Here is a 12,456-nt window from a genome sequence, read left to right as displayed (position 1 = left end):
CAGCTGCACAGGGTGACAGCCGGCCGGGGGTGACAGGAATCAGGATGGCACTCGGGCCCCACCTCTCGGTGGGGAAGGTGCTCTCGGCCGCCTTGTGCTCCTCAGCTCCCCGCAGCTCTGGCAGGAAAGGCAGCAGCCCTGGCTAACACAGGCTGTGCTACCCGGCCCCGCCTTCATGAACACGAGAGCTGGTCTGCACACACTCAGTGCAGAACCGCCACCGCCCCCAGAAAGCCGAATCCCCTCCAGCTTCCGGCTCATGTCCCTCTCATCTGTACCGCAGCGCAGGGGTCCTGGCTGGAGGCCAAGGGACCGCCCTCCACCACATCCCTACCTAACCAGGTTGATGTGGGCTTTCTCCATGACCTTCAGCCAGGCCAGCAGGGGTTGTAAGTCATTCTCGCTGGGAACATAGTCGTATAAGGCCTAGGGGCGAGACAGGGAATAAGCAGGTGACTGAGCAAGTGTGTTCAGCAGCAGCCCAATGACAGGACCCATTCCCATCCCTAGGCAACAGCACGTCCCTGTGACTGTCCTGTCCCAGGGCCTGCACACGGGGCCCCCTGCACTCACAGCCCCCTTGGCCTTCCTTTCCCTGCTCAATGAAGCCCTTCCGCCTCTGCTTCTATGGGAAAAAAATCTCTAGGAGCAGTCAAGAATAACTTGGGTCACACAATCCTTTGTGAACTTGACAAAAGCCAGAACCCTTCTCCGGAAAAATGTACGTGAGCATATACACACATTTTGCAATTTGGGGGGGGTTTGTGCCCCCTTCCCCAAATCCACTCAGAGATCCCTAACATTGTTCAAGGTACCTGTTAATACCATGAGACCACGCTGAATGGTTTATTAGGTTAACTACCACAAAGTCAAGAGTCAGGGCCCCCAGCTCCCATGGACACCAATGTGGCTTTGGTGGCCAGTCTCCTGGCTGCCCGTCTACCTGACTCCTACACTGGGGCAGCCCAACCCAGCCCATCCAACCTCGCTCTGCAGACAAGTAACAGGGCCGCCTCCCAGCACAGCCATGTGCCCGTCCCCCAATCAGGCCTCACCGTGATGATCTGGGCGTTGAGCTCTGCTGGCAGGGTACCCGGGCTTGGCTTGGCATGGAAGAGGCTGTGAAAGGCCTGCATGGCACAGGCTGTCACCAGCTGGAGAGGACAGGGAGGCTTAGTGGGGAACCCACCGCAAAGCCCATGGTGGCCCTGCACCCCTCAATATCCCACTCCAACCGGTGGGCTTGTGGGGACTTGGGCCCCCTGAACCTCAAACATGCCTCCTACACCTGGACACTCAGAGGACTGCTGCTTTAGTAAGTCTTGGCAGCCACCAGGAAAAAAAAATGATTTAAACAAGGACAATGGAGAAATGTGAAGAAAATGTTTTTTTAACGTAATGGGCTAAAAAAGCAGGCTACAAATGGTTGGCATACTATAATTATAGCTGTATCTTCACGTTTTTATGTGTTTGCTTACCTAAAAAGAAAATGTCTGAAAGGATACACAGCAAGTTGTCTGTGTACTATTTATCTTAGGAAATGAGACTTGGAGGGAAAAAGAGACTTTTATTTTTTTACTTTATATACTTCAGAATGTTTTTTTTTTCCTTTTAAACAATGATCATGTTATTTATATAATGAATGCTTTAAAATATGTAGTGAACAAACAGTGTAAGAGAATATATAGAGATTAACAGAATTGTGCTACCATATCAAACGCAAGGGATCGTTTTTATGTATCTTTAAAGTTGTTATACTGACGTTATTAAGTAAGGAAAAAAAAAAAAGAGAGAGAGAAATAACCGTTGTCTGTGGCTGGGGTAGAGCTCAAGGTAGGGGGAGGACTGACGCTTTACCGGCCCCGCCAGGGTTCCACCCTCTCCCTCACCTCATCTCCCAACTGAAGATGCCCAGTCTATCCGACACCGGGGATGAGATGTTGTCCCTGGGTGTAGCTAAGAGCAGCGCGGGGGCCGGGAGACCCTGGCCCCTGCTTTTGGCCTGAACAGTGAGTTTCCCGAGTGCCAGCACCACGGGCCTGGGGTCTGAAGCTCTGTCCTCCCTCCTCCTCGGCGCGTCCCCATGCGCCGGGGCCCAAGCTCACCACATGGCTCAAGGTCATGACGCGGAGGAGAGTCTCACTGCAGCTCTTCACCAGGCCGTCCGGGAAGCAGGGCAGCACGTCCTTCAGCAGGGTGAGCATGTGCAGCGTGGTGGTGGCCTCCTTGGAGCCTGGTGGACAGAGGGCAGCTGAGACTCCAGCCCACTCTCTGCAGCAGGCCCTGTCCCCCGCCGCCCACTCTCAACTGCGTTTCCCCACCTCCAGACTTCTCGATCTCCTGGATGCAGAACTTGGCAGTGGACATGGCAGCAGGGTGGTGGGCAGGGGCCTTTTCACCAAACATGAATTCACTGCCCTTGAGGACGGAGCACACTCCATGCTGGGCAGCCTTCCGGATCTGAGGGGCAAGGAAGGGGGACAGGGCCGGGTCAGTGTTCAACCAGCAGTGTGTGTGCTTCTCATGACCACCAGCAGTGAGCATTGATCGCACACCTCCTACAGGGCCAAGGCCACGCCTGGGGCTGCGTGTGTGTGGACTCCTGGGCTGCCGAGTAAGACAGACCTCGCTTTCCATTCCTGCTCTTCTGCTAACTCACCAACTGGCCTTGAGCAAACCAGACCACTTAGTCTCTGAGCTTCAGTGTCTCATCTTTACAACACGGATTCCTTCATTCATGCAATCGTCCAGCAATATGGAGTGTCCACCAGTTCAGCAGTGAACCAACAACTCATTGGGAGGTAGGAAATAAAGAAATGTACACCAGAAGGTAAAAGTACCTTGCGGACAATAAAACAGGGGCGGTTACTTTTTATACGGCGATCAGGAAAGTGTCACTTCAGTGACATGACGTTTCAGCAGAGATCTGAAGCAAGTGAGGGAACCACTGCAGGGATACACAGGGAAGGAGGCATGAGCCTGCCTGGGATCAGAGCGCTTAGCACAGGGAGTGACTCTTACGACCGTTACATGTTCCCCGCGCTAAATTTCAGGAAGAAGCAGAGTGGCCAAGCACAACGTACTGGGCACCTACTACAAGCCAGGACCTGCACCAGGCCCGTGGGGAACACCAGAGTGTCACCGCGACCTTGCAGCAAAGTTGTTATTATCATCCCTGTTTTACAGCTTAAAAACCAAGACTCAGAGAGGTTAAGTAACTTGCCCAAGGTCACAGCACAACCAGTGAGTCCAGTATTCAACTCAGGTCTGTGTGACTCAAAGCCCCCCTCCAGCCCTCTCTCCTGCCACTGTAACTAAACAAGTCACTGACCAATGAGGCAGCAGAGACTCAAATGGGCCTGACCGTGACCCTCCCTCCTGTCGGAGGAGCTAGCAGATAGGGCTTCAGCCAGGAGGAGAACCTCCGGACAAGAGCCCAGAGCTCAGGGTGACCTCCCCAGTCCACTCAGCAGGCCAGGCCCAGCCCAGTTACTAGAGTGGCTGCCCGCTCCCACGTCCTGGTGCCCCACGGCCTCACCTTGGGCTTGGTGTGCACAGTGAAGCTCAGCAGCCCATGGAACACCTGCAGGGTCACGGGGTAGCTCCAGGCCTCCAGGTCCTGCTTCCGCAGAAGGGTGGCCAGGCAGGAGAGGACCTTCAGAAGAGAGGCGGTCTCTCAGCTCCACCTGCTTCACCCAGGTGGGAAAGAGCCCAGCTTCTCACCAACTCCAGAAAGCGCCAAAGGGCTTTCTGAGGGTCCACAGAGTGCCTATACCCCTCCCAGGGAGTGTCCAAGCTGTAGCCAAATCAGATGGGCTCTGGAAGACGGCAGGGGGACACTGAGACCCAAACACTGACCCATCGGAGGGCAGAGGTGGAGCCACTGCTGGCCTGGGCTGACAGGATATCCATGAAGGCTTTGGAGGTATCAGAGAACTTCTTAATGAGCACAGGGCTGGGCACGCTACAGGGAGAGAAGAAAGAAGGTCAGAAGACTAGAGGGGCCTCCGAGAGCAGCTGGTCTGGAGGAGAAGCTGGACAGAGCGGGGCAGCGTTGGCCCAGTCACTCCGCGAGCCCACCCTTCCTGACGCCCGGTTCAGTGCGTTTCCATGGCACCTGGGCTCCCTGCCTGCCCCACCTTCTCCGCCACCCGCTCTCCACTACCCACCAGACGGGCCCTTATAAACTCCCCCAAGTCCTCTCCCCACCTGCCCCCTGGCTGCAGATGCCCAGACATCGTGGCTCAACACTCCGCCCTGTCCCTCCTGCCCCACTCGTTGCACAGGGCTGCCCCTGGCCAGGCACCAGCACTCACACTCTGCCCTGTAACATCCCAGGCCACCCTGGAGCCTGAGCCAGTGGAATGCCACCTGATACTTAGCATCTTTTTGTTCCTTTGAATAATTCCCTGATCCTCCTCCTCCCTTCCACCCCCACTCCCTTCTTCCCCATATAAGGAGCCAGGACTCACCGCTTCAGGACGAGGTTCAGCAGGTAAGCAACAGCGGCCAGAGACTCTGTGGACTCCACCGCTTCCATTGTTGTCATCTGAGGCCAGACCATGGGGTGTGAGTGGGAAATGTGTCACGCTGGGCAAACGGGGTATGGGGGTGTGCCCAGCAGGACGGTTATGACTGAGAATGCTGGTGTCAGAGGTTCAAATCCCAGCTCCACCACTGTGACTTTGGACTAGCAACTTAACTTTTCTGTGACTCGGTTTCCTTATTTGTAAAATAGGGATCATAAGTGGTTGTGAGGTTTAATGGAATTAATATACATCAGACATTTAGAACACTACCTGACACATTATGAAAACCACATAGTGCTATTTAATCTACTTCATTAGTCTAGAGCAGAGGTTAGAAAGCTTTGTCTGTAAAGAGCCAGATAATAAATACTTTAGATTTTGCAGGCCACATATGGTCTCTGCTGCGTATTCTTCTTTGTGTATTTTAACTATCTTGTAAAAATGTAAAAACCATTCCCAGCCCTAGGGCTATACAAAAACAGGGCACGAGTCAGATTATGCCCATGGGCTATATAGTTTGCCGGCCCCTGTTCCACAGTAGTGGTTCTCACACTTTTACACCCTTAAAAAGTACTGATGATTTCCCCAAAGAGACTTTGTTTACACAAGTTATATCTATTGATATTTATCATATTAAAAATTAAAACTGAGAATTTTTTAAAACACACAAATATGCAAGCACAATTCCATGAGCTGTCAAAATGTCATCAGACATCACGTAACTTCTGGAAAACTCCAGGGTACAGTCAAGAGAGAATGGGAGTGAAAAAGGTAAATGATGGTTTAGCATTATGGAAATAATTTTGACTTAACCAACCACCAAAAGGGTCTTGGGAACCCCCAGACTACACTTTGAGAACAATTTTACTAGAGAATCCCCTGGGTGTAACTCAGTTTCATGGATTAGGAGAAAAAAATAAAAGAGAGTAGTGGATTTTGTTTTACAAGAATAATGTAGCAAATCCCACCAGGCTTACCAAGCCACCTGAGAATAACTGAGGCGCTTTCACCTGTTTAAGGTTGTCCTTCTCATCCCCGAATGCAGGGGCCCCTGCCTTCTCCTTATAGCCTGAATAACCTGCTACTCCGAAAGCCCGCCCACCTGCAAGTCGCACCCACTCACCAGGGCAGCAAAGTACTCAGTCTCCGTCTCCTTCCCACCCTGGGAGCGTATCACCTCGGTGACAGCAGCCAAGACAGCACAGATCTGCACATGAGGGAGAAGGTACCTATGACATCTATTTCCGATCAAACCCCACCGCAGGGTAGCCTCTTCTCCTTCCTCCTTCACCAATTATTCTCCTGACAAAGCCCAGAGCAGACAAGATGAGCAGCATCCAGAGCCAGGGGAACACACACAGGGCCCAGCAACAGGAAAACTCACACATCTGCCCAAAACCCACCTCTAAGGCTCTACCCCTTATATATGGAAATACCTGCACAAATGTGTAAACATTCATGCACAAGTGTTCACTGCCGCAACCAACTGGAACAATAAAGCAGCCATCAACAAGGGATTAATAATGTACTCATTATATAATAATGACAAAATCAAACACTATGTAACTATTGAAAAGAATAGTGAACAACTACATAGATTAACTCAGAAACACTGATCAGTGGCGAAAAAAGTTGTAGAACAGTATATATAAAATATAATGGCATTTCAGTAAAGCTGAACAAAACGTGGGTAAAAAAGTCTACAATGGTAATTTGACAAGAGGCCACTGAGCACTTGAGATGTGGCTAGTATGACTGAGGAACTGCATCTTAAAATTTTTATATTATTTATATTTAAGAACAAATACTTTGGGCTCCCCTGGTGGCGCAGTGGTTGAGAGTCCGCCTGCCGATGCAGGGGACACGGGTTCGTGCCCCGGTCCGGGAAGACCCCACATGCCGCAGAGCAGCTAGGCCCGTGAGCCGTGGCCGCTGAGCCTGCGCGTCCGGAGCCTGTGCTCCGCAACGGGAGAGGCCACAACAGTGAGAGGCCCACGTACCGCAAAACAAACAAACAAACAAACAAATACTTTATCCAGTTATTGGGAAGCAGATTTAGAACTACTTGGGTATATGAATCTACTTTTGCAACTGTAAGTTTTATGAACTTTAAATACAAATCAAGTATTGCCAATGAAGATTTAGCCTCCAAATGGAGGTGTCAGACTAGATTTTGAAGACTTAGTATGATAAAAATAATGCAAAAACACCTCACTTGTAAAAATATTGATTATAAGTTGAAACAACAATATTTTGGGCATACCAGGTTAAATGAGATATATAATTAAGGTTAATTTCACTTGCATCTTTTTTACTTTTATTTAACATAGCTACTAGAAAATTTTAAATTATGTATGTGGCTCACATTACATTTCTTTTCGACAGCGCTGGTCTAGAAAAGTACTGTTACAGTTAACAGTAACTACCACAAAGGAGTTAAGCTGGGAGAACAACTTTCATATTTTATTCTACTCACCTCACTTTGTTATCATTTATAGTTTTGACATTTTTCATTTAAACAATGAAAATATATGTATATATAATTTAGAAACTAAAAAAATAATATTTAGGTCTTGTTAGATAAAACATTTTTTAACCACTGTTATTCAGTATTAATTTATTCAACAAATGTTTCCTGAAAACATTCTATCAATATATAAAAAGGCCTGTGTTAAGTACAGTTGAAGAGATAAATGTTTGCAAAAAATGTTTTGGACTTTTGAAAATTGTCAGGAAAATACCCTGAGGGACTTGACACTTGAGCCAGGAAGATGTTCTTAGAAAAAGCAGAAAGTGGAACCTGCCCTAGGAGGGGTAATAAGTAGCAGACACAAAGGGTAGGAGGGGTGACACATCATCCAGAGATTCCACCTGTTGTCACTGGACAGCAGTCAGCTGGCCTCCCCTCACTAGCCTCTGGCTGTCCTGAGACTTCCCCCTACCTCCTTGTGGGCAGCCGAGCTGGACTCCCAGAAGCGCTGCACTTTGCTGAAGGTGACGTTTGTGCAGTCGGACAGGCCGCTCAGGAAGGTGCCCGAGGACTTCTCGGTGAGAGCTGGCGCCACCTCTTCCTCTTCCATGGCAGTCTCAGGGGCTTCGCTTTTACCCAGACGCAGGGATCCTGACTGCAGCTCATTATGCAACTTTACCGCATCAACTGTCAAGTCGCTCTTTCCTGAGAACCGGAGGCAAAGGGTAAGGACCCCACTTCTTACCCGAACCTCCTTTTGGCTAAGAGAACAAGAACTACCCCTAGGAAACAAACAGGCGGAGTCCAGACCCCCAACCAGAGAGGCTAAATTCTGAACGCGGTCTGCCTCAGCAGTCCACTGTACACCTAGAACTTATCAGATTCAGAGAGGGAACCCTCCAGGTAAAAGTTTCGCCGGTGGGAGTCGGGTGAGGGCTGCAGTGAGGGGCCTGGGAAAGAGATGAGGGTGAAAGCGCTTTGTAAAGCGCCACCACGGTTAACTATAGGCGTGAGTACTGACTGATACTCGTGGTACCCTAGCCAAGTCATCACCCTCCTGTGGAGTCGGTTTCTGCATCTCTTAAATGGGGAGGGTGGACCTTTACAACAGGCTCCAGATCGGACATTTTAGGAGACGAAAGGTCCGATGCTTGGGCCCCAGAGCCTGCAGAGAGGCTCAAATCCATTGAGACCCAGGCCCGCCCAGAACCCCGCCGCCGGCTGCGCCTGGGTCGCGACCCTGCTACCTGAGGGCCGGCTGAAGAAGCGGCTGCGGGCGGCCTGGCGGTGGCGGGAGATGGCCGGGTTGCTGTCGCTGCTGTGGCCTTTCTTCCAGCGTTTCAACTTGGCCGAGACCCCGGAGGGCAACTTCCCCGAACGACCCATGTCTACTAAGCCGGGGGTGAGTTTAAAGGGCCGGGGTCCAAGGACCTAGAAACACACGCAAGACCCACGTGCGTTCGCAGCCAGCTCCACTTCCTCTTCCTCTGGCGTAACTTCCGTATTCACGTCCGTTACCATGGCAAAAGAGTCAACATCCGGTTTACGTATTCTCCAGGCTCCGATCTGGGAGGGGCTCCGAGGAGATCAGTTCCTAGGGAAGAAGTGCTGGTGTTAGGGAGTCGCTGGGGCTCTTACTCCAGGGCTAGGGTTTTTGGCCACAGGAGTGTCTTTTTTTTTTTTTTTTTTAACATCTTTATTGGAGTATAATTACTTTACAATGGTGTGTTAGTTTCTGCTTTATAATAAAGTGAATCAGCTATACATATACATATATTCCCATATCTCCTCCCTCTTGCATCTCCCTCCCACCCTTCTTATCCCACCCAGGAGTGAGTCTTATAAAACTGGAATTCCTTTGCAGGTTAAAAAACAAACGTACATTTATATTATTTTTTAAAAATCTAATTTCAAAACAAGCGTAGAGACAAATTTATTTGAAAGAGTTAATCCTACTGTATAGCACAGGGAACTATATCCAATCTCCTGGGAAAATCCATAATGGAAAAGAATATTTTTTTAAAAAAAGGGGGACTTCCTTGGTGGCACAGTGGTTAAGAATCCACCTGCCAATGCAGGGGACACGGGTTCGAGCCCTGGTCCAGGAAGATCCCACATGCCGCAGAGCAACTAAGCCCATGCGCCACAACTACTGAGCCTGTGCTCTAGAGCCTGTGAGCCACAACTACTGAGCCCGTGTGCCACAGCTACTGAAGCCTGCGTGCCTAGAGCCTGTGCTCCGCAACAAAGAGTAGCCCCCCTCGCTGCCAACTAGAGAAAGCCTGCGTGCAGCAACGAAGACCCAACGCAGCCAAATTAATTAATTAATTTTAAAAAATGTATATATGTGTATAACTGAATCACTTTGAAAGATTGGCACAACATTGTAAATCAACTATACTTCAATTTAAAAAAAAAAAAGAGTTAAGACCTGGCCAGACCTGAGGAGTTAAAACTAGTTTGGGCTGGAAAGAGAAAAAAGCAGGCAGTGATGGTCTAAACCCGCTTAGCTATTTTCATTTATTACTGTGGATACCCATTTGCTAAACCACCCTTGCCTCATGACAGCACTCAATCCCACCTACTTAATATCCTCTTCTCCTAATTCCACTCCAGAACCAGAAAGCAATCCACATTCCCACTCCCCTGAGACCCTGCCCAGAATCCTTTAGCCAGAGCCCAAACTTTACAAAAGAGCTTCCCTCCCCTCTCTTGCAGAGCAGCATTCCAAGATTCCTCCAGAATTCCCTCCCTCAATTCAAGTCAGTAAATATGATTTTGTCAGACTAAGGCTTGATCCTGGGGCTTTTGGCTGATTAGGCTTTAAACATTCATTTTACAAACATTTTTTTTAGCTCCCACTGAGTAAGACACTTCAATGAGTCAATCTTGTAAATGAACCAGAAGCTGACAAAGATTTTGCATTCTGCTTCCTTCACTTGACACAGTGTGAATTTTCCCCCTTGTTACAAAATGATGAAATGACAGTTTGCGTCCCCCACAAATTCAAATGTGAAAATCCTAACCCCCATAGATGATGGTATTAGGAGGTGGAGTTGTTTTTTTTTGGGGGGGGGTAGGAGTTTTAATTAATTAATTTATTTTTGCTGTGTTGGGTCTTCGTTTCTGTGTGAGGGCTTTCTCTAGTTGTGGCAAGCGGGGGCCACTCTTCATCGCGGTGCGCGGGCCTCTCACTATCACGGCCTCTCCTATTGCGGAGCACAGGCTCCAGACGCGCAGGCTCAGTCATTGTGGCTCACGGGCCTAGCCGCTCCGCGGCATGTGGGATCTTCCCAGAGGAGGGCTCGAACCTGTGTCCCCTGCATTAGCAGGCAGACTCTCAACCACTGCGCCACCAGGGAAGCCCAAGAAATGTTTACTTTTTTTTTTTTTTTTTTTTTTTTGCAGTACGCGGGCCTCTCACTGTTGTGGCCTCTCCTGTTGCGGAGCACAGGCTCCAGACACGCAGGCTCAGTGGCCATGGCTCACGGGCCCAGCCGCTCCGCGGCATGTGGGATCTTCCCAGACCGGGGCACGAACCCATGTCCCCTGCATCGTCAGGCGGACTCCCAACTGCTGCACCACTAGGGAAGCCCCGGAGGTGGAGTTTTGAGAGGTGTTTAAGTCGGGATGGTGGACCCTCATGAAAGGAATTGGTGCCTTATGAAAGAGATGTCTAGCCCTTTCCACCATATGAAGACAAAGCAAGAAGGCACTAGCTATGAACCAGGGGCCTCACCAGCCACACTGGCTCCCCTGAAGCTCGAAACCACCCATAACTAATCTACAGTATTAGAAGTCAGGATAGCACTTTTCATGGTGGTAACAGCTGAGAGTGGGCACAGTGGTAATATTCGAATTTTTTATCAGAAGGGAGTTTACATGGATGTATTCACTGCGTGATAGCTCATTGAGCTGTACACTTATAATTTGTGCACCTTTCTGTGCATATATTAGTCTTCACTGGTTTACTAAAAATAAAAAGTCGTCCTTGCACACAGAGCAGAGGGAGCATCCAGACTGTTAACATGAGAAAGCGTCACTGCAGCAAAGGCAGCGAAGGCACTCAGCTGCACGGGTCACCACCAACTCCTCCCATCGGGCCTCATTCCCGGGACACAGGCTGAGAGCTGGATTGTAAGTCTGAGAAAAAGGAACTGTTGGCCTGAAGAGGAAGAGGAAGACAAGTCTGGAAACTATTGTAAGCAAGCCGGTGCTCACAACCAGAGGCCTAGATGTGGAGACAGTTACTTGAGAGAAGACAGATGTTAAGTGTTGGGTTCGAGTCTGGACTTACGTTCCACATGACATGGAGCAAGGATTTAACCTCTCTGAGTCTGCGTTTCATATTCCGTAAAGTGGTAATAATAATACTGAACCCACTGGGCTACTCTCTCTGTGGTTTCAATGCGAAAGGTATGTTTGTCAAAATGCGTACAGCTCCGTAATGTTGTTAGTGGTACCTTGTAAAGGGTGCCATGGTGCACTTTTTGCCACCAGGGGGAGCTCTGCAAACAAGCAGTTAAAGCCAAAACCCTACCAGAGACAGCTGCAAACAGCAGCAATGGCTGAGCCGCTGGGGTTTTGCAAATCAGATGCGGAGATGAAAAGGCCCTGGGTAGTGGCAGCCTTCCTATCCTTTTCCTAGACAGCAGACACTGCGGGCCCGCAAACCGAGTCTGCGTCATGACTGGATACAGCCCCTGGATGAACCATCACTCTAGAATGAGCACTGGAGGTCCACAGCCTCCCTGCCAGCCCTCCACCCTGAGGCATCTGCTCAGAGCCTCCTTAAGAAGGCATGTGGGGGCTTCCCTGGTGGCGCAGTGGTTGAGAGTCCGCCTGCCGATGCAGCGGACACGAGTTCGTGCCCCGGTCCGGGAAGATCCCACCTGCCGTGGAGCAGCTGGGCCCGTGAGCGTGAGCCATGGCCGCTGAGCCTGCACATCTGGAGCCTGTGCTCCACAACGGGAGAGGTCACAACAGTGAGAGGCCCGCGTAATGCAAAAAAAAAAAAAAAAAAAAAAAGAAGGCATGTGGTGCCAGGAGAGGGGACAAGAGGCATCCAGATGGCCTGAGCATACTCTTTCCCACCCTGCACCCCAGAGTTCACCTTTTTGGTGAAGCACTAACCACCTCGACCCTGAATTCCAGCAACGTCTTCCACCCAGAGGCATTAGCCATCTCCATGACTAGCCACATATATATGGCTAATAAGGACCACTCACGTTTGTAGGATGGGTCCTGTAGTCAGACCCTCAGGGTTAGAATTCAAGTACTACCACTTGCTGTCTGACCTTGAGCAAGTCGCCTTACTCTCTGAGCCTCAGTTTTCCTCATCTGTAAAATGGAGATAAGAATGCCTATCCTACCCATAGGGTTTATGAGAACTAAATAAGGTAACACATGTAAAAGTGCTTAACACTGCCTTGCACATAATGAGAAGGCAATAAATGT

The 12,456-nt window shown here is 49.8% G+C and overlaps 1 protein-coding gene across 1 annotated transcript in view; it reads right to left on the bottom strand.

Annotated features, from left to right (window-relative positions):
• The window catches only part of RRP12 (ribosomal RNA processing 12 homolog), a 28,968-nt gene extending 20,490 nt beyond the window's left edge, over positions 1-8,478 (bottom strand). The window contains exons 1-10 of the mRNA XM_060101456.1: positions 8,247-8,478; positions 7,472-7,704; positions 5,653-5,736; positions 4,473-4,549; positions 3,859-3,964; positions 3,539-3,655; positions 2,322-2,460; positions 2,106-2,233; positions 1,056-1,154; positions 335-426 (exon numbers count right to left, since the gene is read on the bottom strand). Of these exons, the coding sequence (XP_059957439.1) occupies positions 335-426; positions 1,056-1,154; positions 2,106-2,233; positions 2,322-2,460; positions 3,539-3,655; positions 3,859-3,964; positions 4,473-4,549; positions 5,653-5,736; positions 7,472-7,704; positions 8,247-8,385 (1,214 nt within the window). The 5' untranslated portion in view covers positions 8,386-8,478. The remainder of the gene's footprint in view (positions 1-334; positions 427-1,055; positions 1,155-2,105; positions 2,234-2,321; positions 2,461-3,538; positions 3,656-3,858; positions 3,965-4,472; positions 4,550-5,652; positions 5,737-7,471; positions 7,705-8,246) is intronic.
• Between the last annotated feature and the right edge of the window lie 3,978 nt (positions 8,479-12,456).

This window comes from Mesoplodon densirostris, chromosome 1, assembly GCF_025265405.1.
Source record: "Mesoplodon densirostris isolate mMesDen1 chromosome 1, mMesDen1 primary haplotype, whole genome shotgun sequence".
Taxonomy (NCBI): domain Eukaryota; kingdom Metazoa; phylum Chordata; class Mammalia; order Artiodactyla; family Ziphiidae; genus Mesoplodon; species Mesoplodon densirostris.
Note: the sequence above shows the minus strand (reverse complement) of the source record. Positions and strands in the feature narration are given on the sequence as shown.